This window comes from Podarcis pityusensis (genome assembly GCF_964106645.2).
Source record: "Podarcis pityusensis genome assembly, chromosome: 4".
Classification (NCBI taxonomy): Eukaryota; Metazoa; Chordata; class Lepidosauria; order Squamata; family Lacertidae; genus Podarcis; species Podarcis pityusensis.
This window is the reverse complement of record NC_138027.1, coordinates 66,320,639-66,348,143: the sequence shown is the minus strand read 5'-3', so window position 1 is coordinate 66,348,143 and position 27,505 is coordinate 66,320,639. Positions and strand designations below refer to the sequence as shown.

The window sequence follows — 27,505 nt, the reverse complement described above, 5'->3', positions numbered from 1 at the left end:
TTGTAAGTTTTATCTTAGCAGTCGTAGTAATGTGTTGCTTCTTTCTGTAAGAATCACTGCCACTGGCTGTAAGAGTTTAGTATGCAGCATTTATGCTTACCAGCAAGGTATGGAAATGCAGAAGCTGTCAGGCACCGAGAAATCCCTGGCATGGGAACAAGGCTGTACTTTTCAAATTGCAGGTGAAAGGGAAATTATTTGGGTATTAAAAGCTCAAAGGAATGGCACTAAATCTGACTTAAAAAAAAAAAAAGGAATCACAAATAAGAAAGGAAAATGTGTGTGTGTGTGTGTGTGTGTGTGTGTGTGTGTCCTTAATAGAACTATTCTAATAACCTAAATGAGTACTACTATCCATGCTGGCCCCTTTCCCCAGAGCCTGCTTCTCTCCCCAGCCCTTCCATAAAAGGGTATTGAAGGTGAGGCTGCCCTTTGGCCATTCAGCCACACACCTGGGATTTTCTGAGTGCTTGCACCTAAAAATAAAATGCAATGTTCATGCAGTAGTTTCTGCTAAGGTCATTGTAAGGGGGGGGGGATGTCATACATGGTGGAATGATTGAGCCAAGATGGTGGGCAGTTGCTAAGTGGTGCTGGTCTTTCAATACTTCTGCTACTTTGGCCGATTCTCCCTTTTTCGTGGTTTATTTTTATTTTACATTATTTGGTCTGACACAAGAGCTGCTAATAATGCCTGCCCTGTAAGCCCAATTATGATTTGCAAAACTGGTGCTTGAATCCTCTCTATTCCTCCTGCTGAGGGCTAGATCTGTTTGCTTCTTACTCTGCAAAGGCACAGAGCTGACTCATAGAACCCATTTGGATTTGTGTTGTGTTGCTGATATATATGATACAGAAAATGCCAGTCCTTTATGATGGCAGCAGCTACTAAGAAGTTAGGAAAGGCTTTTTGAGGGGTGTGTGTGTGTGTGTGTGTGTGTGTGTGTGTGTGTGTGTTTTCCTTCACAGGAATGCAAAAGGCTCAGAGAAAAATTATGAGCACAATAAGAAATGGTGATCGTGATTGACAAATCCTCACCACTTATCCAGGATGCAAAATATTGGAGTGGGTTGTGAAATTCATTGCCACCAGTAAACATGCTCAGTAAAAAGGCTGGCTTTGCAGTGATTATGATAATGTTAGAGGCTTGTATCACAGCAAACTCTTCTTTCTGCAGTGTGGTGCATTGTACGAGAGGGAGTGGATGCCCCCTAATCGTTCCCTTCTCATATCCTCAGTTGCCCTTGGAAGACAGAACAGTATTTTTATTTTTATTTTAAATGGTCGGTTCACAGCTTAGCTTTCAGGTTCCCCTTCTACAGAGGCACCTGTGTTGCCATTTGCTGATTATAATGAAAGCAATAAGAAGGGGCAAGTGTGGTTGCATGGTGACTGAATGGCAGAGGGCAGAATCGCATGTGGGAATGAATGAAGGGGCAACCTCAGTGGGTTCTACCTCTATAATGCAATTCCCCACCCCACTCTCCACACCAAATGCTATCTATAGTTAAATAGACTTTGACTTCCTTGTGATCTTCATACCTCTAGTTTATAAATGATCTGTATTATTACATTCATAAATTAGGTTGACAAGCATTGTGGACGTGGCATATGGAATAATTAATCTGGCTGTGGTGGAAGAGTACAGGAAACACTAGGCAATGTTCTCTCACAAATATGACACTGCACAGTCGCCTGTAGGGGGAAAATATCCCTTGGGCATTGGGTATTTCTTATACCAGATGAGCCCATTGGGCCTTCTAGCTCAGTATTGTTGACACTGACTGGGTTTCAGGTAGTAGTGTTTCCCAACCTTCCCTGTTCTTGCTATTTCAGTTATTTTTAGCATTGATGATACAGAGTTCTTGCTACTTGACATTCATGATACCAATATTGTAGATCTGCTCCTTCATGATCCTGTTGATGAAAAGGATCGTATGCAGAGTGGGGTTTATATTGAGTAATATCGATATCTATTTCTATATCTATATCTATCATCTATCAATCATCTATCTATCTAATCTCCTGTGATTGGTGTCGCAGCAGCAACTGAGGATGCTCAGTGGAACATATTGGTGAGAAACTCAGAAAAGTATAAAAGCTTAAGGTTGGAAAAGAAATAGGAAACCAAGTACTAGGATGTGCTCACTGGCTGCTCACAGTAACCTCAGCTGAGTATCTTCAAAGGAAGAAGTCATTCCACGTCAGGTCTTTGCGAATGGGCAGTGCAGGAGCAATACATATTTAGAAATTGGTTAAAAGACACTGCATATTTTCTATACCTAGAAAAACCATAGTTGCCTGTGTGACTAACAGCCTTGCAGAAGAAACATGGATTGTTATTGTAGCGATATTCAGGAAGGTTTCTGAGGACACCAACAGAAGGCTTACTACTAGCTCTTGAACAAGTTTGCTTGGATGAGCTATACATTACACATGATCAGTTGAAGTCGCCTGAGGACTGAACCACTTCGGGGGGGGGATGTGTTTTGCAGTGCTCCCTCCTGTAAAAAAGAAACCCCCAAACTTATGAGATGGGGAATAGCTTGTCAGAGAGAAAGGTTTAACTTAGGTGCCAGCTCATTGCAGGTAGGGACATTTGTTGATGTTTTTTAATATGGCCAAGCATTGAAAAAAAAATAAACCACCTATTGGTGGTAGTATAGTCTGAATTCTGTCACTTCAGTCCAACACATTCAGTGCAATGTCTACAATGGTCATGAATCCCACTGAGTTCCATCTGACAAATTAATTATCATTGTTTTTGCCAGGGGTGAACCTGATTCTGCACATTTAGACTCAACAAAAAGTTGCCTAAATGTTACTTCATCTCACGAGAACTGCTAACCCAGGGGAAGATGGCTTGGTATTGAAATCTTAGTGTCATGACCCAGAGTCCAGCAGCAATCAAGACTTGGAATCGGAGGCTGCAGAGTCTCTAGCTAAGGAGCCAAACTAGGTGCCGGGCTCTGAGTCTGCTATGGGAGACCAGGAGACAATGGAGACTGAGGAACCCAATGCTTCCCACTGTACACTGTCCAGCAGTGCTGGGATGTGGGAAAGGCCCATTAAGCAAGTTGATGGACTGATTCATTGAATCCCACCCTGTATTAATAGCGGAGAATATGATCTCGTACTTTAGTAGCACCTGAAATATTTACTCCTGCTCCGTGACACTGGCCGCCATTTTTGCCCCTGATGTCAATGCTTAGCCTTATTGGGCTACAATGAAATATGCTGAACGGCTGCTTACAAAAATACCACATTTTTTGCTCTATAAGACTCACTTTTTCCCTCCTAAAAAGTAAGGAGAAATGTGTGTGCGTCTTATGGAGCGAATGCAGGCTGCGCAGCTATCCCAGAAGCCAGAACAGCAAGAGGGATTGCTGTTTTCACTGTGCAGCGATCCCTCTTGCTGTTCTGGCTTCTGAGATTCAGAATTTTTTTTTTCTTGTTTCCTCCTCCAAAAACTAGGTGTGTCTTGTGGTCTGGTGTGTCTTATAGAGTGAAAAATACGGTATCTGTCTGTTAGCAATGATGACACAATTCCTACAGATGGAATTGGCTGAAACCTAGTCAGACGAATGGTTCTAATAATGTAAAACTGAAAAGAAAAAAACAGACTATTAATTTTTATTTTTTCTGTGAATTGGGAATAATGCAACATTACTTGAGTTCAGTGGCTGGAAACCTTGGCCCAGCTTGTGGAACATAGCATAAAGACCATATTTTGGGAAGTCAGGAGGGGCAGAGCCAGGAGGGGTAATCTGGCGGCACATGCTTAAAAAGGCTCAGTCTTGCTCTCAACCTTGATTGGGTCAAGTTGCTCACTTGGAGCTATCCATGGTCCTGCAACCTCTGAGCTGCCTTCTCCATGAGATCTGGTATTGGGACAGAACATGGAACGTAGGATAGATTTGCTTGCTCGTTACCATGTCAGAGTTTGTATTTTGTTTTTACACTTGTTGCCCCCCATCACACATACAGCTATCCATGGTGTATGTGTGATTTTATAGAAACATAAGCTGCCTTACATTGAGTCAGACCAATGGTCCATTTAGCTCAATGTCTCTCCAGCTGTTGTTGGACTACAACTCCCATCATCTCTGACCACTGGTCCTGCTAGCTAGGGATGAGGAGCATTGTAGTCCAACCACAGCTGGGGATCTAAGTTTGAGAAACACTGGTCTACACAGACTGGCAGCAGCTCTCAAGGATTTCAGCCAGAGGTGTTTGTAATCCTACCTGGATATGCCAAGGATTGAACCTGGGACCAAAGCTCTACCCCTGAGTGATGGCCCTATGGTTCAACAACACACAGCAAGGTAGCACAGCATTGATGAGCAATGGATTTTTTTTTCATAGTGATGTCCGTATCTTTTACCTATCCGTATCTTTTATCAGAAGGTGCATGCTTCTGAATGTCAGTTGCTGGGAATCACAAGTGATTCAGGTCCTGCCTATGAGCTTCCCATGGGCATCTGGTTGGCCATGGGGACAACAGGATGCTGGGCAAGGTGGACCTTTGGCCTGATCCAGCAGGTATGTTGTTAGTCCATTTTGGAATGTGAGCCAAACGCTGCCAGTCACAGATAGCAGGGAAAGGCATGCTTAAACTAACCAGAGATTAAACTCAATCTATTCTCTGAATCATCCTAGTGCGCTTCACACAATATAGTTTGCTAGTTATTATTTTACCTGTCCACAGGCAATGCCTCTTAAACATTCCTAACCTTAAATTAGCGTCACTTTACTAATGGCATAAGAAGGGCAGGATTGACTGCTATCTTCACATTTACGGTTCCACAACTTGCCCTCCAATGGTCCTATTTCAGCCAGGACTGCCATGTTTTTCAGAGTGCTGGCCCCAGGGAAAACGCCAACCTCCAAATGTCCCAGTTGTCAGGATGCATCTGTCTCTCCTTCCCTCCCTCCTCCTTTTCTACCTCAGCTTTTGCATTGTAAATGTCTGTGGTAGCTAAAGCTGAATCCCAGCATAAGCACCATCGCAGGCGAGCTGCCTAGGAAGGTGGAATGTATTGCATGTATTTTAGGAACCTAATTAGTTATGGAGATACTGAAGAATCATTGTCACCTAACTGGTAGGGTTTTTTTTGTTAGAGGCAAACGGTAGCAGTTGGTAGATGGGGGTGGGGCACCTTGCTTACTTGCTTCCCAGCATGGAGGTGACTGCCAGTAACTGAGGGCCTTACCCCTTTCCCTCTAGGTAACCAGCAGTGATGTGCAGTATTGGGAAGCCAGGTGAGCAGCAGTACCTACCTTGCCTAGCACTACTGGTATGAGTAGGTGGGGAAAGGCATTAGGACAGCAATGGAGCATTTGCTTTGCATGCAGAAGGTCCCAAGTCCAACCTCCGGCTGGAAATGTCCCCTGTCTGAAACCATGCAGTGCCGCTGCTGGTCAGTGTAGGCATTTCTGAGCTAGATTGACCGGTGGTGTGACTCCAGCATCTTTCCTATGTTTCTTCCCCATAAAGTACAGGCAACTCCCAATTTACCCGGGAGTTACATTCCAAGGCACGACATGTTTAAGTGAAATTGCATATATTTGAAAGGCCATTGAAAAAGCCTGCAAAAGCCCCATTCTGTCCCCTGCCCATCCCACCCCTTTCTGTGATGTTTTTGGGTCGCTTCCGGGTTCGGCACGATGCGTGCACCATCATGAACTTATCGGACACACCTCAAACAGTTGCTGCCTGTACTGCAGTACTTTCTGGTGTACTCAAGAACTAGCTTCTTTTATTCTGAGTCACGCAACAGGTCACAAAATAAAATTTTAAAGTTCTGTTACACATTGCAGTGTCCCTCACATGCCTGTCAAGTGCAGAATCACTTGCTTCCAGGGCTTTAATTGGAACTCGCCAGAACTCGGTTCCGGCACCTCTCAGGTGGGCACTGTTGCCATTCTAAGAGAACGAGGGAGGTGTTCATGGTGAGTTCCGGCACCTCTCTTTCTAGAAAAATAGCACTGCTTGCCTCCAGTAAATGTAAAACTGCATACTACAGTGGTACCTCTGGCTGAAAACGGGATCCATTCTGGAGCCCCGTTGGCATCCTGAAGTGAATGCAACCTGCATATGCGCGGGTCGCGATTCGCCGCTTCCATGCATGTGCGTGATGTCATTTTGAGCATCTGCACATGCGCGAGTGGCGAAACCAGGAAGTAACGCATTCCATTACTTCCAGGTCGCCATGGAGCATAACCTGAAAACACTCAACCTGAGGCATATTTAACCTGAGGTATGACTGTACTAAGGGACGCGGCTGGCACTGTGGGTTAAACCACAGAGCCTAGGACTTGCTGATCAGAAGGTCGGCGATTCGAATCCCCGTGACGGGGTGAGCTCCCGTTGCTCGGTCCCTGCTCCTGCCAACCTAGCAGTTCGAAAGCACGTCAAGTGCAAGTAGATAAATAGGTACCGCTCCGGTGGGAAGGTAAACGGCATTTCCGTGTGCTGCTCTGGTTTGCCAGAAGCGGCTTAGTCATGCTGGCCACATGACCCGGAAGCTGTACGCTGGCTCCCTCGGCCAATAAAGCGAGATGAGTGCCCCAACCCCAGAGTCGGCCATGACTGGACCTAATGATCTGGGGTCCTTTTTATGACTGTACTACTATTTATTTTGAATTATCGGGGGTTAGCTCAATAGGTAGAACATAAGACTCTTAATCCTAGGGGCATGAGTTCAAGCCCCACATTGGGCAAAAGATTCCTGCATTTCTGGGGGTTGGATTTGATGTCCTTCACAGTCCCTTCCAACTCTGTGACTCTATGTTTCCAAACGGAGGCATTTCCTGAGTTTTATCAAATGAATGGATGTCGGCTCTATCATGGGATTTTACCCTGATAGGTAAATGGATCCTCCAGGTTCAGAAGCAGTATACCTTGGAATGGTAGTGGGGTGGAAAGTGGGAGAAGGCCTGCTTCCTTCCTGTCCTGCTGCAGGCATCCCAGAGTCCTCTGGCTTGCTGCAGTTGGGAACTGGATGTGAGACCGGGCCGACTTTCAGCTTGTTGCCACATTTGAAGATTTAACCTCAGCCATCAATGCGAAGGTGGGAGATGCTGCAGACCAAACAAATCTTTCCACAAGGTAGGAGGCCACCTAAGTGCCTTGATGCATGCAGGTGTTTGTAACCGTGGAATCTTAGCACTCGCAGATTTTATTTATTTGGGCATGGCACAGGCTATCAAAATTTATCTTCCAAATGAGGGATGTAATTATATTTTGATAAAGATCCGGCAATCCAGGGAGAATGAAAAGTTAAGGGTTGCTGGGATACCAATGACTCTTGCTTACGAGGAGGTGGCTGTGTGTGGAATACTAATTGGCTGGGGTTGCCCAGCCTTCCTTATCTAGACTTTTCCAATAGTGTTTGATAACGCAAGCAGTCGAGTGCTGTTATTCTGGCAGAGTGATTAAAGATACGACTTGTCTTTTATGAATGAAAAGGTGACATGCGCAACATGGAAAGCAAAGATACGTCCTGCCATTTGATATATTGTGAACATTCAAGGGTTTGGCATTATAATTTGTGCCTGTATTATTGAGGCTGCAGAAATAAACTTGTGTGTGTGTGTGTGATTTCATGCTTCTGGTTTCCAGGGTGTGGCACAGTGCTTAAATTCTGGAAACACACGGAAGAATAAGGATGAGCAAAGGACAAACGAATTTATTCCTTCTTTGTATTTTCCTGCATGTGGCCAGATACCATAGGCTACCACAGCCGTTCGGTGGGGATCTCCCCTGAAATCAGTGCCAGTGCCGGCATCCCTTCTCTGCCAGCACCACAGGTAGCAGCGGCCGGCACTTCCTGATTTGCCTCAAACAGCAAAATAGGATCATTGGCCCTGACCACAGCACATCTTATCATGATTAAATTTGTTACCCTTCCTTCACTATCAGATGCATATGCCATAAAGCAGGGAAGGGGGATCTCAGGCCCAGATGTGGCCCTTGGGACTTTCCTTAGGCCACACCCCTTCTCCTCAGGCAACGCCCATCACCTGTCCTGCTTTGCACCCTCTCTGAGTGTTTCTGCCTGATTGCAATGTGTCCTTGAACTCCCATAATGCTTTGTGCTTGCCTGCAAGGAGACTAAAGAGGGGTGTGTCTGTGAAAATTAGCTCAGTGCACAGAGGTAAAATTGGCATGAATTGCTCTGTCCATTTTTGCCTCTGATCCCACCCACCACTGGCATGTCCCACCTCACAAGGTTGTCCAGAAGGGAAAGTGACTATTGGGCAGAAAGGGGTTCCCCATCTCCAACACAGGCTGTATGGAATGCAAATCTTTGCTAAATGGCTCGAGCTCAAACAAATTAATTTGTGGTCTGTGGTTATCAAGTCTCTTAATGAAAATTGAAAATCCATCACAAAGAAATGCCCGAAGTATGAGAACATTTTAGAAACTATCCAATTTTGGGTTGCATAATTTAGGTTTCAGTCCTATGTACTTCTCCAATTGGGAGCAAGTCCCGTTGAAGACAGTGGGATGCACTGCCAAGTCAACATCCAAAGAAGCAGGCCATGAATGTTGAAATAAAGAGAGATGGGGAGACAGAGGAAGAGTTCAAAGGACCCGTCCTCTCACCCAAGTCAGGGTGAAGGGGAAAGGATGCCTTTCAGATGGATCAATCTGGTTCTTACTCCTATTTCTGATTCTCATTCCCACCAATTAAAACTTAATTTAAAAATCTCAGTTCCTCATTCCGGAAAGAGACATTCAAAATAGAGTTTTGGGAAGGGGGAGCAAATGTTCACAATTCACTTTGTTCCCAAGCTTCCTGAGTCGACTAGGAATGTATAAAGTGGATTTCTAAGTGCATTTGGAAAAGCACAGTGACAAACCTTCCTGCAACTGGGAGCCCTTCCTTATCAGGTACCTTATCACCCAAGTACCATAATTTAGACCTGGAGTGGCTAATGGGTGGTCCACAGACTGGATCAATGCTAGCCAAATTCTTTTTTGGCTACAAGTCTCTGATACAAGTTCACTAATCATTTCATTGTCTTTTTGCAATAGAGTATGGCAACTTTTGTAATGTGCTGTTCTTTGGGCTCTACTGCTCTAATAAATATATACCGCTTAATGGCTCCATAGTTGTTAAAAATGACTGGGTGGTCTCCCTCTAATACTTAATGAACAACATCCTCATTATGAATCTCAGCTGACCATAATTGCCCTCCTTGTTGGCAGACTTAACAGAGATGTGAAGAAGTGTGATAAGATTGCCATGTGGCGGCAGTGCCTTCAATACAAAGTTCAGGAATAGAGATTGTTTGATGAAGCTCTGGAGTAGCTGAATTTCTATTATTATTATTATTATTATTATTATTATTATTATTATTATTTACACCCTGCCCAACTGGCTGGGTTTTCCCAGCCACTCAGGGCAGCTTACTGCATATATAAAGCATAGTAAATTATCAAACATTAAAAACTTCCTGATACAGGGCTATCTTCGGATGTCTCCTAAAAGTTATGTAGTTCTTTATCTCCTTGACATCTGAAGGGAGGGTGTTCCACAGGGAGGGCGCCACTACCGAGAAGGCCTTCTGCCTATTCCTCTGCCTGGTTCCCTTTAGGTAGTTAAGTAACTTTTGTAATTTATATATTGCAAGGATTTCTCAAAGGGAAAAACAAAACAAAACATTTTTTGCCACACTGTATTGTTGCCAAATCTTGTGACTGTCTCTTCACGTGAAGTTTCCTGAACAAAGATGATATTAGACACTTCTGAAAATGTAATATGACTGAACCCTAGAAACACATGGTAGAAGACCAACTGACTACTGTAGAGTCTAACAGAAGGCATTATACTCTTAGTTATGTATTAAACATGTACAACTTATAACACATCAGAGTTCAGGTTTAGATACAGGCAGTAAGTCTGCAAATATATGGCGCAGTCATCCACAGCAATGCAAAACTTTTATCATCTTGCTGTATCTTCAGTGAATGCTCACAGCACTGAATGTATGCTAGAGCATTCTTGTATTTTGGACTGGCTTTGGCTAGGGATGGATGGAGAAATCTATAAGTTTTGGTTTCTGCCAGTTTCTCATTTTTCCACCCTTAATTTCCACGTCCTCCTTTTCACATGCATTTCTCCTGATTTAGTGGTACCTCGGGTTACAGACACTTCAGGTTACAGACGCTTCAGGTTACAGACTCCACTAACCCAGAAATAGTACATCGGGTTAAGAACTTTGCTTCAGGATGAGAACAGAAATTGTGTGGTGACGGCATGGCAGCAGCAGGAGGCCCCATTAGCTAAAGTGGTACCCCAGGTTAAGAACAGTTTCAGGTTAAGAACGGACCTCCAGAATGAATTAAGTTATTAACCCGAGGTACCACTGTATATGTTTTTTGTTATGTAATTTTACCTAATAAATGAACACCCACAAGCTATTTTCCTCAATACAGGGTAGCTTTGTAAGTTCTTTTCACTACAACATGCATTTATGTGCACTATTTTGGTTAGAGAATTGCATCGCCAAATTTTGGAGGAGTTTGAATTTCAAAGGATAGCTGTGTCTCAGTTCGCAAGTTGAGTTGGGAATTTGCACATCAGTGCAAGTTTACAATGCAAGCAGAATGAATTCCTTCCCTTACCTAGCTTTGGCTGTGAGGGAAAACATTCTGCAGAAGAAACAGTTGGAGTGTGTGAATTGTATGTTTCTTTCCTTATTTCCTTGGTGTTATGCTTCCATTTCTCTGCTGCTTTAGAAGAAAGGTTCATTGGTGTAGGAGGCAAGCATCATATTTTGTAAGTCAACTAATTCCCAGCTAGTCTGCTTAGCCACAGAAGTAGAGCAACAATAGAAGGCTTTCTCTGTAGGCAGTTACCTTGTTATCCACTGGTAGTCCAATAAAACTGAAGAGAGCTCTGACACCGTGGTGACCTTGCTGAAATTCTTTTACAGCCTTTGCTTTGGGAAAGGCCTGTTTTGTTCCCTTGTTCCTTGTTTGTGCCAACATTTGTATTTGATCTCTTGCTGGTTGTCACTAGTAAGCCAGGACCTGAAAGAAGTTGCTTTCAATTCCTCTGCATGATCAAAGTCTCTTCGTGGAGTTTATGTGGGTTTCTTGCCTCTCTGTTACATAACAAAGCAAAAACCTGCCACTTAAAATGACAGCTTCAAATTTCTCAAGGAAGGAAGGGATGATGGGAAGGGATCACTCCAATCGCCTGAAGAATATAAAGAGGGCGGGAGTATACACACACACACACACACACACACGTGCTCTGGGGTTCATTTGCACTGGCCTTTGCGAGGGAAAATGAAATGCTGCAGTTTTATGCATACAAACCAGGAACCCTTCAACTGTCTTGGGAATTATGCTGGAGCTTTCCTATACTGGTGTGGTGGTTTTTTTTCCCCTTCTCCATTTTGCTTACTAAGTTGCTTCTCCAGACAGATTTGCTTCTGCATGTATCAGGACCAAGCGCAGAGAGCGAGTATCGCAGCACATGCATTATTGATTGTTTCAAACATATATTAATAGATAAGCATGTTGCGGTACTTCTCAGTGTATTCTGTCACAGCGCATTAGAGCGGATGAGTTGCAGAGGGATTTGTTCTTTGCGGAATACAGTGTGTTTTTCAGATGGGAGATTCCCACCGGCACAGGAAGGCATATGTGTGTGTGTGTGTATCTATTGCACATGGACGCAAATGCACATACAAGTAGACAATCCATTTTTATCCCTACTCCTCACTTGGAGGGAGGGATTAGAAGGGCAAATCCATTTAGGGAAACACCCTCCCATCTCTCTTCAGCCTCTCACTGCCTTTCTTTGCTACTCAGCGCTGGCAAAGTGCTTCTGTGCTCCACTCCCCCAGCTTGAACCCTTTCCTCTTCGAAGCAATCTAGGTCACTAAGTAAAGGAGGAGGCGGGGGACGTGGAGAAAACAGAGAAAAGGAATTGGGTTATGGTGGAACTTTCTAGGAATGAAGCCTACGTACAACTCGGGGACAGGTGTTCTTTTGTACACAAAGCCTTTGGAACAGCTCGGGCTCATGGCAAGCTATTTGCAATGCATGGATATTACACTCAGGTACGCCTGATTGAAGTGGTAGGAATGACACTTTGAAGCAGGGTGCACTCCACATCAGGATCCCTCATCATAGGGATCATAGGGCTAAAGAGCACCTCCTTTGCATTCAGAAGGTCTTGGGCTCAATCCCTGCCATCTTCAGTGACAAAGGTAGCAGATTCTGCAGGTAGCAGGTGATGTGGAAGACTGCCACTTGAGACCTTGGAAAGTCATCGTCAGGTTGAGTTGACAATACTGGACTGTTCCCCAAACCTTTAGTCACATATTTTGAAACAGAAGGCTCTGTTGTAGAATTTGGCCCAAAGAGCCACACTCCCATGGATGCCATTATGAGATACCTGAAATCTGTTCATTTGGAGAGCCTCTGTGGCAGTATTTTCCTTACTTTCCCATTTTGTCTGTGTCTTTTTCACCTTCCTCCTTCTGTGTAAGATCTACCCACTGCCAATGTTCCTGCGAGAGTACCTCTTCTGTTTTGCAACTGTATGTTGAACCCTTGCTGAAATGACAATGGTCCCTGCACATCAGTAAACCTGACCTCTCAGCTTTTTCCGAACTGCCCAAGTGAGGTCTGAAATCCTTCCCTGGCATTGATTCTTCCTCCTTGCTACCATCCCCACATCCTCCGGACTATCACAGGCCTTAGTCACATTTTTCTGGCTTCTTTGTGTATGGGCTTCTTTGTTTGCTGTGAATGGATGGCCTCTACTCTCTCCAGTTCAGGTAATATTACTGAAATATGGCCCATGAGGGGTAGGATGCATGATCTCCATGTTTCTGCTGATAGTGATTTTTCACGAGTTAAGTGTAGGCCTCCATCTTCTCTCAGTTGTGAGGTAGGATAGCAACAGCATTGGAGCAAACTGTTTTTCATAAACTCATGTCAGGTTAAGCAGATCAAGACTTTGAGGTTCTTTTATTATACTTGTTTCCTCCCCTGCCCCCGTCCCTGCCCCAAAGAAAAAGAAAATATACTGAAGCAATACAGATGCGTATATATTTATTATAATGGGTCAAGTTTGAGTAACAAGGAGGGCCGTGGGTAATGACTGAGATGAATGTTTATCAATCAGTTTCAGGTTGTTGAGATTTCTCTACTGACATCTGCCTCTGTTTTCATGAAGCTACATGCCTGAGACTACCCACCAGAGATGTTTGGGTGGTATCCAACTTATATTCTGCATAAACCGGCTGAAAGTAACCTAAGTTAGTCATGTGCATTCTTTTCAATGGGTCTGCTCCCACTCCTACACTGGTCCTACTCAGTGATGAATACAACCCTTTGTGTCTTGTTTTTGTTGATTATTTGTTTTGCTTTTCTTTTTTTACATGTATCTTTAATAATGCTAGTATGGTTTGTTAGAGTGTCAGACTAAAACTGAGAAGATCTAGGTTCAAATCCCAGAGGCAGACACTCTTGGCCTTGCCTACTTCACAGGGCTGTTGTCAGAATGGGAGAGGAACCAAGCACACTGTATTGAGCTCCCTCAAGGAAAGATAGGGTATAAATGAAACATTTTAAAAACAAAATTCAGCAATAATGTTTAACATGATTTTAAAACAAAAATATAGCAATTTCTCACAGTTCAGTTTACCAAACGATGACAAAGGATATGTGAATAATGTGGTGTATAAACTCAACCTGGTTTTAATCCCTGGTAGCCTTCATACTATGGAGATTTTTTTATTTTAAAAAAGGCATATTTGCAAATGTTCGCACTTGGGTGGCTTTAAAACTTATTTATTTTTATTCAGAAAAAATCTGAATGGCTTAAAAAAAAACCCCATTTCAGTGATTTACATAAAATAACGATCAGCAATATACAGATAAAAGCAACAAAATGGCAAAACCCAATTATACGTAATGAAACTATATGTCTGGTAGGCATACTGGAATATCCATATTACAGTATAGTGAGGGTGCCTGCTTAATGTTAATAAGCAGGGAGCTCCAAAGCATAAGAGCTGCCATGCTAAATATTTTTTTTTACTCCTCACAGATGTGGAACACCATTATATGGCACTTGCAAAACTGCACGTTCTGCAGATTGAAGAGGTTGAGTAGGCAGGTATTTGTGCAGTATTTGCGAATTTGGTCAGGTTTTTGAAAAAAACCAGACCCTAATTAGTCACCTAGGAAAGAGCAAGAAGTGGCTGCACATATGGCAGCTTCCAATATATCGGTGGTGGCCAACTTTTCAGAAGAGCTGAGCAGCCTAGGTGAATGGAATCGTAACTCATTTTGGACCCCCACAAGGGTGTTGAGGCCTGTTGAAAAACAGGCCCGCTAGAGCATCCTGCTTCTTGACAGGATAATTGAAGCATGTGGTTTGGTTGACCTTTAGTTATCAAAGATGGCCATTCCCAGAGCCATTAGCATAAATAAAACACCCTTTCAGCAAGCGTTTCCAGATGCCACATAAAATGGCCCATAAGCTCAACTGATGTGAACAGCTGCTTTCCGTTCCAGCGTGCTTCCTCTGCTGCAGGACTCAGTGAGCTCTGGCTTGGAGCGCCCTTGGAATGGGCACGTCGAGGTGAGACATGAACGAATTCCAGAAGACCTTCGGAAGCTTCTGGAAAGTTATTTTGGCATGTCTAGCAGCTGCTATATGTGTGCATTTATTACCAGGGGAGGCTGGTCCACAAGGGCAACTGGGGCACTGTGCCACCAACCACAGCACCACAGCCTGCCCTCAGCAAACCCTCATCTGCTTGCCTTCTTACTTACAACCAGTCCAGGCCTTGGCTGCCTGCTTCCTCCATTTTAGCTTCAGGGTTGACCTTACAGAACTCAGCAGGAAGAAAGATGGGTGGAAAAACAGAAGTCATTGGCTCTGCCTTTCATTGGCTATGGCTCCTGCGGGCCCTCTTGCCTTGCACCTTACAAGGGATATCAGCCACCACAGGTTATTATTGATAGTTCCCTATGACAAATTCTATATAATACTGCTAAAAATGATAATTACTAATAATATACAAGTATATGTTTGTTTGTATAGTTCTAAATGTTCTAACTGCTTAATATACATTATCCTCTTTCAGTCCTGGGAGGCCACTCATATATTACAGATGGGGGAACAGAAACAGACCCAGTGCTGACTTAACACATTTCCTGGTCTCTTAACAAGATATTAGAATTTAACCCAAGAAAATCTTTAATAAAAACATTTTTTTTTACAAAACCCCCGTAAGATATAGAATTGCCACTTACTCTGTACCCTCCCCTTCTTCCCTTGCGCATGATTTCCTACCCCCCTTCCCCTTTCAATATCATTTATTTTTATTTATTTCATAAAATTTATATACAGCTTGGTTGGTTGGTTATAATAATAATAATAATAATAACCACCCTCAAAGTGGTTTACCATAATCCACTGTAGTCTTGACACACTGGCTTTACAATGAAATGTGAAACCAGAATTTGAAGCTGTCTTATAACTCCTGATTAATGCCAGCTATACCTGCCCAGTGCAGATGTAACTGATGAGCACCAAACAGTGGTTTAGGGAATGCAAGTGCCCTGTGAGTTTGCACACTCCTCCCGTAACCTTCTCATCCTCCCTGTTCCTTTCTCCATCCAGTTCAGTTTTTTAAAATACCGACAATTAGAACTGATTATTTTGCTAACTATAGTTAGTGCCGAGCCATTGTTTTAAAATCTAGTCGGATGCAGGATTGCAAATTGTGATTTGGGTTACATATCAGGCTACTATGTAAACTACATCAGGCCACAGATATGGATTTAAATATGATGATAAAAAAGGAGAATGGAGGGGAAATTGTGCAGGATAAAAGTAAGAAGGGGAGGAATCTGCTTCATACTAAATCATACAGTTGTTCTCTCTAGCACATTATTGTCAGCACTGACAGGTAGTGGCTCTGGAAGGTTTCAAACAGGGAACATTCCCAGCCCTGCTCGCAGATGTTCTTCATGCAAAGTACAGTGGTACGTCGGGTTAAGTACTTAATTCGTTCTGTAGGTCCGTTCTTAACCTGAAACTGTTCTTAACCTGAAGCACCACTTTAGCTAATGTGGTCTCCCACTGCTGCCGCTGCACCGCCAAAGCACGATTTCTGTTCTCATCCTTGAAGCAAAGTTCTTAACCCAAGGTTCTATTTCTGGGTGGTTAGCGGAGTCTGTAACCTGAAGCGTATGTAACCTGAAGCGTCTGTAACCCAAGGTACCACTGTACTGCCACTGAGCTGGGAACCACCCCCTGCAAATATAGGGGGATCTTCTGATCTCTTAAATATGCTTAACAGATCAAGAGACCTTGGGCCATATTCAGTGCTACAGCTCTGCTGTCACAACAGACTTAAATGAGCACAGCAGTTTCCTCTATCTGGATATGCATCCTCAGAATCAGCTCCAAAGGGTTGGGGGACCCTCCAGAGCATATTTGAGGTGTGTGCAGCGGGGAGAGCAAATGGAAGACCCGTTGCACCAACAGAACTACGTGTGTTGAGCTTCAGATGAAGCCCATTGCCTCTATACTGGGCCATGGCTGTTTGCCTAAAGCCACCCAACAAATTGGGAGGTTTACTTCTAGCTCATTGATTTCTACCATTGCACCAAACTAGTTCTACAGCACTTTTTATCTGCAAAGTGCTTTACCATTTTTACCACACTTTCCTACATCTGCATGTGAGATTAGTCACTATTGTTCCCATTTTACTGAGCCTGAGAGATAAGTTCCTTTACTTGCCCAGGACCACAAAAATATGTTATTGGCAGAATCTGAATCCAGAGATCCAAGTCTAATTTTCTAGCTAACGGATCGCAGTGGATATTCCATGCTGCCTTGGCTCAAGAGGTTTAAGAGTGGCTTCTGCAGAATGAGAAGTGACTGCTTTGTTTAGCATGGTCATGCATGACAAGCAATAATGTGTATGCTTTGCCAGCATTATAGACTTTAACTTCCAGAATATGGCAGCAAAAGACACAAGCTCCTGCAAGGGGGGAATATCATTGAAGGCATTCTGGGCTATAAATAAAATGTACATCAGTCTTGGCACTTGCCTCCATGAAACATTTATGCACTAATATGCTTGATGTAGTTGGATGTGTTCCCAGCTTATCTTGTATCTGAGATGAACTGGTTCTGTCTTGAAATTAATTTTCTGTTTTTCTTACAATATTCTGTGGCAGTCAATGCTAGAAACAAACAGTGCTCCTGTTGACTCATCATGCAGCTAGATGTGGAAGAATTGGTCCTCCCTCAGGTTCAGCTTAGGGCTTGTACAGACATGGAAATACTGTTGACTTGGGAAACATAGGAAGCTGCCATAGAGAGAGTCAGAGCAGAGCCCCTTCTGAGAATTGTCTACAGACTTGACAGGAGCTTTCTGCAGTTTCAGAGAAGGATCTTTCCCAGCCTTACCTGGAGCTGCCAAGGGGGACTGAAGCTGATACCTTTTGTGTGCAAAACAAGTGCTTCCCCCTTCCCCTTTGCCTTTCTCTTGCAACAGGATGCAGTTTGGGGACTGTTTTAAAAGGGGTTTCAAATTGTATCAGTGAGGTAAAAGAATACCTGTTTCCTTCCCATAATGTTCTATTGATTCCATATATTTTTATTTAAAGAATGCACATGCCCCTTTCCAGAATTGGAGGGCACGCTTTTAAAAATGAGACCCTTTCTCCTGCATTTCTTAAAGTATTGGTGCAGGATTGGGCATTGCAGTATGGAGAAAGTTAAGACATTGGTTGCTTATGAATTATAATCTGTACAATTCCTAGTTCAGTGGCTTAGTAGATCTGAATGGAGCAGCCCAGGGAATTTGCTGCTTTTAATGAATGAATATGTTAATTAGGAAGAATATTGCAACTGGTTGACTCTTCATAAGAGAGTAAAGTGGCACTGAAGAAAAAAACCTGCCTGACCCACAGATTACGTCTGTAGGCTTTTTGATACCTTGGTACTGTATTATTCTGTTGTGAACAGGTGGGGAGTGTTTTGCTTCGAATTATCCCCAGTTTTCTCACACATTTTTTTGTATGGGGGAGTGATTGATCTGAGTCAAATTTTGTGGACTACTCTTGTCTACGAAAAACTTGTGTACTTGCATAACTACTCTTAGATTCTTTCTTTTATAATCTAAGAATCAGAACAGATATTGTCTTCCCGATTTCTTAACCATGGCTAGAAGTTTAGAAGCATTGCCGTGATTTACATGCTTTCCTGTTTTTTCCCTTTTTTCTATATAAAACCCCTCCTGTGATTTTCTTTCACCCTGTTCTAATGCATAGATGGCTAACCTTTGGCCCTCCACATGCTGTTGGGACAATAACCCCTATCATCCCTGATTATTGATCTTGCTGGCTGGAAGTGATGGAAGTCATAGTCCAACAATACAGGCCACAGATTTGTTACCCTAAACTAGAGTGTAATCCAGCCACCGTCCCCTGAGTTAGGATGTACAGTGATACCTTGGTTCTCGAACTTAATCCGTTCCGGAAGTCCGTTCAACTCCCGAAACATTCGAAAACCAAGGCACGGCTTCTGACTGGCGCAGGCGCCCTGGAAACAACAGCCGCATCAGACATTTGGCTTCCAAAAAATGTTCAAAAACCGGAACACTTACTTCTGGGCTTTTGGCGTTCAGGAGCTGATTTGTTCATCAACTAAACCATTTGAGAACCAAGGTTCCACTGTAATGGGAAAGTATGATAGGTTTAAAATAAGGAAATAAAAGCTTCCAATATCCTATGGCATGAGAAAAAGGAGATATGAGGATGGAGCCACAACTTGTTCACGAATCAGAAAACCATGGTTTCAATTCCATCTGCACTGGGCCTATGTCTACACTGCACTGGGACTTAACCCTTTTAATGATGCATTTAAGACTTCCCAATTACAATGTGGCAACTTGACATTTTACATATCCATCCTTTACCGCACTCCATCTGCTGAAAAAAAATATGTCCCTGACTTTTAAATCACACACACACACACACACACACACACAATTTTATTATTTATATACCTTAAAACCTGCTCACTTGGGACGCTGGCTAGAATTCTTTTAAACCATATTCTCCATTTGGTAATTAAGGGTTGAGAAATTGCAAAAGAAGGAAAAGGGAAATGTGAGAGTCTAGGAAAGCAGACAGAGCCGTGGGGGTAACCCCTTGGATCTATCAAAATAAATAGAGCAGAAATCTTTCTTGCTGGCCTTTGTGTTGTTATTATTAGAACAAACACGCCTGAGTGAACTAAGCCAGACTCCCTTCAAGCATCCATACACAGCTTAGCGACAGGATTAAAGAAGAAGAAGAAGAAGAAGAAGAAGAAAGCTGAGAGCAGAGGCTATGAATGATGGGTGTTTATGATCAAGAGTGGAAAACTAGAAAATCTGCTTGTCTTCATGCTTGGGAATTGCATGTAATCATCAATGTGGGCCAGGGTACAAGGCATAGCCACTGTATGTGGGCAGCTGTAAACCAGTCCATGTGGTGCCTGTCTTCATGTGACAAAGCTGTTCACATACATTGGCTGTGTGCCCTGTACCCAGTGCTATTTTTCTAGGAAAAGAGGTGCTGGACCTCACCATGAACTTCTTCCTTGTTCTCTTACAATGGCAATGGCACCCATTTAAGAGGTGCCAGAACTGAGCTTTGATGGGCTCCAGCTGAAAAAAGCACTACCTGTACGTAGATAACTATCAATCAGTGACAGAAGCTGATGCATTTTAAGTGTAAGAAAGAAGGATGATGGTACAGTATAAAATATTTATATGCCACATTTCATCCAAGGAATTCAAGGTTAAAATACAAAAGATGCAGATTCTGAAAATCTCTTTATTTATTTAATAAAATTTCTATACCACTTGATTGGGGGGGGGGAACCTCAAAGCAATTTACAAAGAGAATAAATTAAATTATCAATGATTACACTCAAAAGATAGAATCAGCAATAAACTAAAAACAGATTAATGCATACATCAACATTCTACATGTCTGGATAGGCTTGTTTAAACAAGTGTTTTTAGGCGCACAAAAGGGTACAGAGAAGGCAGCAGCTTGCCAATAGGCATTGAGTTCCAGAGGTGCTGCTACACTAAGGTATTGTTTCTTACATTGCTCCAGTTAATAGAATGGCAGGGTCACCTGCATTAGCCACTGTTGACAGCAAGGGCACATTGGCTACTTTAAACACCCAATCCTGCAACTCCCATTTGCAGATTCCAGCATGCAGGATCTCTTTACAACTAGTTTCTCCTGGCAACTTCTTCCTCCCACCAACTTCATTGCCTCCATGCTCCTTCCCTTCCTTTGCCAGACTCTGCCAGTACCTGCATCTTGTAATCAGGAACCTGAAAGTGTTTGATTATGAAATACAGAGTGATGGTTTTAACTGTGCTCAAAGATGGGGGATTTGAAGGTACAAGAAAAGAGAAAAGCTACTTCAAAGTTGGTGCATTATATATTTCAAGGCAACATAAGCTGTTGTTATAGTGCTACAGCCTTTTCTGTATTTAAAATATATTATATTATTTTTTTAAGTGAAATAGGGCCATTTGCTGAAGGTGCTTAGTAGACTCAAGTTATACCAGTGAATGCCAGAGACTTCCATGTCACAAAACTTATTTTTGTCATTTACACCCGTGTGTCTTCATAAATGTCCTATACCAATAATGTATGTAAATTTACTCAAGAGATTTACTGGTAAATGTCAGAAATGTGTGTTAGGAAACTTGCTTGGTTTGCAAATCAGTGATGATTACTGTCATCTTTTATTAGTGTATCATGCGAATGAGAATGAAATCTGATCATTGATCAGCTAATATAATAATGGTCTTATATTTTCTGGTGGCTTTCTAAAAATTTAAAGATTATTAGTAAATGTCAGAATTCATTATGCTTCTGACTGACCTAGATAAATAAAAATAAGCCAATATATCTGAGGGTAAAGCTATTCTGTGTCTAATTTTGTATCCATTTTATTCATGCTGTTCTCAAAATGTTTCAGTGAGTTTATTCACATCCATCTCCTCATTCATTTGTTTTTTCATTCATACAGGCAGTGGGTACTCTTCAAAATGTTTCTAAAATCTGGTGGATTCATGAACCCTGGCATTTCTTAAACTTATGGATTTGAATTACGACCAGAAATCACCTTCCCTGTTTCAAATTAAAATTCCTTTTTTTTAATAGTTGCATTGATTTCTGAGCAGATTTGATGCATTTGAAAAGACTTGACTGCTCCATTATGTGTGTGAGTTAAATGTCCTTTTCTCTTTGGTTCTGCAGCTGTCTCAAACCTGGATGCAGAGAGTAAACTGAGTGTCTACTATCGCGCCCCTTGGCATCAGCAAAGAAACATTTTCCTTCCTTCCACCCGACCAGCTTGTGTAGCGGAGCTGCATCGCCATGCAAAGCAGAACCTGCGAGCCTTGAGGAAAGGTAAATAATTTCTGTGTAGTCAACGAAACAGCTTTGCATTCCAGTAGCTCACGGAAGATATAAGGTGGTGTCCAACAAAGTCATTGTCCAAGCAGAATCACTTCTATTTGTGCAACGCAACTTCCCCTCCCTTCTCCCCGCCCCCGTGCACTTCCCACATACCCCCCAAAATCTGCTCCAGAGGGGTGGAGGAAACCCCAGAGCAGGTTTTGGAATGACAAAATGTTAGGCAAGTATAAGCAATTCCACTCCAACAATTACTTCACTAGACTCCATCCTATCTCCAGGAACAGCATGTACTTTAAGCTCTTACCTTAACTGACTCTTCTTCCCTTTGATTAACTCTCTTTTGCTTGCTGAGTCATAATTCTGACAGAAGTCAAAAGTACACATGACTGCGTTTGTCTCTGGAATTCTTTATTTTATTTTTTACAAAATGCTGTGGAAGCTGTAAATTGAAGTGAGACACCAGCTAGCACATTTGCAAAAATAAGCAGGGTCTGGTCTGGTTTTAAATCGGATGGGGGAACCACATGTTGAGATTCGTGCCTTGCTTGGGGTCCCTTGCAGCTCTACAATTCTATTATTCCATGTATGTTGGGGGAGGGGTGTAACCCTTTTGTCTCCTGCTGTTTTCCCACAAAAATTCACCCTCCAGGTACTTTTTGCCTCACAGGGGACAAGCCCTGTCTTGCACCAGAAAATGCTGAGCATGATCTTGCTAGCAGTGAAGTACCTGAAGAAGCAATTGTGTAGATCAATGTTTTACTATAAAGGCATGGAAAAATTTAAACACACACACACAAAAGTGTCTTGAGGTTTGTTAGATAAATCAAGCACCTATTAGTCTTCCATCAGCTTTGATCTGTGTAATACTTTTAAGGCGTTTTCCCTAAGAAAACTGGAAACAGGTTGTAAGGGTCTAATCCGATTTCACAAGTATTTTATCGTTCCCACACAGATCATGTAGCTATATTAACTAATGATATTTTTAATCATAGTTGAACACACGTCAGAGAATCACCTAACCTCCAAATTGCAGCCTAGTCTTATTCTGGTATTCCATTTTTCTGTTATGAAAATGGAAATGTCATAGTGGCAGAAAGGATGTGAGGGGAGAGTCTTTGTGCTGACCACCACCTTCGCAAGAATCCTTCAGAAGGGAATTGCTGCCAGGAGCATTATCTGCAGATGTAGTTTGATGCATTGAATAGAATGAAAGTTTATGAGTCATGGTGGTGGGCAGAGCAGGTATACAATTCAACAGGGGCTTGTTTGTTTGTTTGCTTGTTTGTTTGTTTTGTTGCTATGTTTGTTTTGTTGCGATTTTGTTTCTGTTAATATTGTTTTATAGATATGGCTGCTGTGGTACTTTGTGAATCCTATAATATGATTTTTGGTGTAACTGTGATGTTTAGCGTATTTTTTTAGTTGTTTTGTTAATTAGTGTTGCATAGATGGTAATTGTTTAATTTGTGGTTGTTTTACTGGTGATTTGTTAAGTATTCCATACAATTTATGCTGTATTCATAATGTTCCATTATGTTATTTTTATCTTTTGTTTGTAAGCTGCTTTGGTATTTATTTGAATAAAAAGCAGCATAGAAATATAAAAAATAAAATAAAGGGAAAATGCAATCATAGTAGTGTTAAAATTAGAATACACACATTTGTGTGTCTACATCACAACTGCTTTGGCTAAATTTAATCTTCTTCTGCCACCTTGTGGCCAAGAGACAACAAGTTGAGGAAAGAGTGAAACAGCAGAATGATCATAATGGGTGAACAGGCCTATTAAAATCAAAGGACTTACTATATAGGTCTGAATATAGGTTGCACTTTCCACACCCAAATCTGACTTGTATAAAACTTTTATGTAGCCTATCATTGTGATTTAAGCCGTGATTTAAGATATCTCATTTTAGGGGTGTGGCCTGTATTCAGGGGTAGCTAATATTTGAACCAATATGGTAAGTAACTTGATTTATTTCATTCAGTCTACTCTGGGTATATCTTAGTTGAGTAACACTCAAGAGAGACTAAGTAGTTAATTTGTTCTTGACAACTTCCTGCTTAAATTATTTGATATCCACTAAACTACCACATCCATCATTTGGAGCCATTTGCCTTAACTCACCTGCACTTTGTTCTTAACAAGTGACTTGGTGGTTGCAGAATTTATATTCAAAAACTAAGAAAATTTGTCTTCATCTGTCTGTGTATGTGTTTTAAATGTTCTACCAGGGGTGCAAATTAGTTCTTTCTTCGAGTCCAGTACAAGGAGGAGGAGGAGATGTGCAGGAGAAGCGTAATATCACTTCAGTTTGCCATCTTTCAAAAAACTGCTAATACTTTTTTTCATTGTATGTTGAGAGCTGGTATAGTGTAGCAGCTTAGAGGCTGAGCTTGAAATCAGGCTTCTCAGTTCCTGCTGGGTGTTCACTCTACCACCTTATGGCAAGGTCTCTCTGTCTGGCCCTGGGCTTTGAAAGTTGTATCTGCTCCCCAGCCATACCTCTCACTAGCCCTGCTTTTCACCTTTCCTTGAGTGATTTCTCCTAGAATACAGGTGATTCCCCACTTACGTGGGGTTACATTCCAGGGTCCCTCACGCATAAGTGAAATCACATTAAGTGGGGAGCACCCTCTAGTAATCTTTTAAATGCCCTCTCTGCTGCTGTCTTTTCAGTCCTTACAAAAAATGATGTATCCAAAAATCTCCACAACTAGGGGCTGGTAGGAGGCTAGAGGTGGTGCAGGAAAGTAGCTGCTACTGCTGCGCTACCCGCACATCACCTGTTAGGTGGGGAGGCTCAGCAGCATAAACAAAGCCCTGCTGTGCCTCCGGTCTCTTTGAGGCTTCCTCCACCCACCCTGATGTCCTCTTTGGGCTCTGAAGAGGATCTCTGCACGAGCCATGAGGACTCTGCTGCTCTCTCCTGCCATTTCCAGGTATGAAATAAATTATTTATTTATTTCCCAGCACCACACATATACACTGTCGGATGTAAGTCAAAGGAGTATAAATGGGGGTGTCACCAGTTATCATTGCTATTGTTTGCTAAAGAGACTGAACTTTGAGACTGCCTCTTCCTTGCCTAAATGTAGGATAGAGAGGGGTGTGTTAGGATGTGTACAAATATATGCATGTTGCAGTGCCCATTTTTGCCAAATAAGGACTTCTCTTATTAGTGCTTTTAAGGATGGGGATCCTCATCACGTGAGAACTGGTCCAGTAACAAAGCTTGCTTCCTCCTATGGATATCCTCGAGATCATAGTAATGTACACACTTCCCATGAACTGCATCTTGACCAAAGTTTAGGCTTTTCATGGCAGATTATTTTAAAATACACATCAGTCTGAACAATTTTCTTATTTCCTGTTTTTGCTAAACAGAGCAACGAAACTGGAGTGATAACAGGGAACAAAAAGTCCTGGGCCAAATCTCTGTGGTGGCTCCCCCATTTCCCTCCCTCCCTGTGACCTACAACCAGAAGAACAAAGAGACAAAGAACCACCCCTTGCTAAAAGTAAGTTATTCCTCTTCCCCAATACTATTGGTTATTGTGGCAAGGGTTGCCAGCTTCTAATCCACACAGAACATCTTTGCCTTTAATCATCATGTGGCTGAGAGAGATTTGCCAGACAGTGGCAGGAGAAACAGCATCTGCTAAACCTCTTATCATACTGCTACTGAAGGCACAGAGATATCCTTTAAAAGTCAAGACTAATTATCAGGTGGTTACAATAACTAATCATGTTTATTATCATCTAATTTTCCCAGTCCCCTCATTATGTTTCTTTCACCATCCCAGGCATTTTTAAAATGTTTACAGTATTCTTTGCCTTGGTCTTAGTGTAAGCTGTAAAATTAAAAACAGGCCTATGTTCAGCCGATATGCAGTCACTCCACTGGGAGAGCAATGCTTAGCATTCATATTACTCATGTTTAAAGGTACAGCTCTAAGAGTTCAGAAGTGAGGAGCCATATTAGCCCATTAAAATGGAGGGCATGGTGCTGAGCTCTCCCCCCCACACCTCTCATCTTCCGTTGTTCATCATTGTGGCACCCTCTTGACTTGGTGCCCATTGTGGGCGAACCAGTCACACTCCCCTAAATCTACCTATGGGGGCAAGTCATATCCTGCCTCTTACTTTATTGCACATTTTCAAAGTGTGCCGTTTCATTTACAGTATGAACTAATTCTGCATGAGCAGATCCCAGTACATAACACTGTACATACAGTGGTGCCTCGCAAGACGAAATTAATCCGTTCCGCGAGTGTCTTCGTCTAGCGGTTTTTTCGTCTTGCGAAGCAACCCTATTAGCAGCTTAGCAGATTAGCGCTATTAGCGGTTTAGCGGCTATTAAAGGCTTAGCGGCTTAGCGGCTTAGCTGCTAAAAGGCTATTAGCGGCTTAGCGGCTTAGAAAAAGGGGGGAGGAGCGAAAAAAAATCTCAAGACTCGCAAGACATTTTCGTCTTGCGAAGCAAGCCCATAGGGAAATTCGTCCTGCGAAGCAACTCAAAAACAGAAAACCCTTTCGTCTAGTGGGTTTTCCGTCTTGCGAGGCGTTCGTCTTGTGGGGCACCACTGTAACATTGCATCTATACATGCACATGTGCGCACAAACACACAGACAGACACTAACAAACTATGCCAAAGTACACAGATGATCTTCTGGGCTAAATGCTGAAAATGTGCTGTTCTGTTACTTTAATTGAAAAGTCAATATACAGTCGTACCTTGGTTGTCGAACGGAATCTGTTCTGGAAGTCCGTTCGACTTCCAAAAACATTTGACAACCAAGGCACAGCTTCCGATTGGCTGCAGGAGTTTCCTGCACTCAATTGGAAGCTGCGGAAGCTGTGGCAGATGTTCGGCTTCCCAAGAACATTTGCAAACTGGAACACTCACTTCTGGGTTTGCGGAGTTCGGGAGCCAAAACATTTGAGTCACAAGGTGTTGGGGATCCAAGGTACGACTGTACTCCTTTTTCACACATAGGCCATGTTGATATATCATGTGTTCTTTTCTTCTGGAAGTCGCCCAGAGTGGCTAGGGCAACCTAGTCAGGTGGGCAGGGTACAGGTAATAAATTACATTATTATTATTATTATTATTATTATTATTATTCTGCTTGCATGCAACTGTAAGCCAAAAATCTTGGTTTAGGATGTACACGAGCAGCATTCAACGCATTTGTAGTTGTTGAACAAGCCGCAATTCAGCACATAGCCACAGTTTCCTGTTACAGGGCTGATGGCTTCAAAACAAGTCAGGATATGAAGTCATGTTTTAAAGTTGCCCTTATGCCCTGGCTTAATTGGTAGTCCATGGTTACATGCTGAATGCTGGATTGTTCATCTGGTCACAGAAAGGGAAAGGGGAAATGGCTGCAAAGGAGCTCTGTATACACAGGAAACTAGCAACCCATGGTTTCCACAAGCTTTGCAAACCAAATTTGGGGACCAAAATTCGAAACAATGGTTTCTAGCCATGGTCCGCAGGGCTTGCACAAGCTTCAGTTTGCCATATCAGATGGTTTATTAAACTGAAGCTTAACTGAATAGAAAGGTTCTGTTCAATAGAGCATCCAATGGCACATGGACTAAAAAATATGTTTCTTGATAGAAACTAATAATGAATGAAAATACTCCCATAAACACTGATCAGGAGGTATATTATTTTTAGATTTTTTTTGGTGACAACGGGTTCCTGAACAAGTCCAGATTGTCAAATAAATTACCGTATTTTTCGCTCTATAACACGCACCCGACCATAACACGCACGTAGTTTTTAGATGAGGAAAATCCGTAGGCATGCCACCCGTAGGCATTCCCTCCATAACAGGCACAGACATTTCCCCTTACTTTCTAGGAGGAAAAAAGTGAGTGTTATGGTGCAAAAAATACGGTACTTAAATATACATCAGATTATCCAGAGGCTCCTTGATCAGGCTGTAGATACATTTGGTGTGACTGGCAATGTCAGTACATCAGTAAATACTCT

The 27,505-nt window shown here is 42.4% G+C and overlaps 1 protein-coding gene across 4 annotated transcripts in view; it reads left to right on the top strand.

Moving 5' to 3' along the window:
• The window catches only part of NHS (NHS actin remodeling regulator), a 240,988-nt gene that overhangs the window by 193,206 nt on the left and 20,277 nt on the right, over positions 1-27,505 (top strand). For all 4 annotated transcript variants that reach the window (XM_081001571.1, XM_081001570.1, XM_081001573.1 and 1 more), the window contains exons 2-3: positions 21,339-21,491; positions 24,889-25,022. In XM_081001571.1, coding sequence (XP_080857697.1) covers positions 21,339-21,491; positions 24,889-25,022 — 287 coding nt within the window. The remainder of the gene's footprint in view (positions 1-21,338; positions 21,492-24,888; positions 25,023-27,505) is intronic.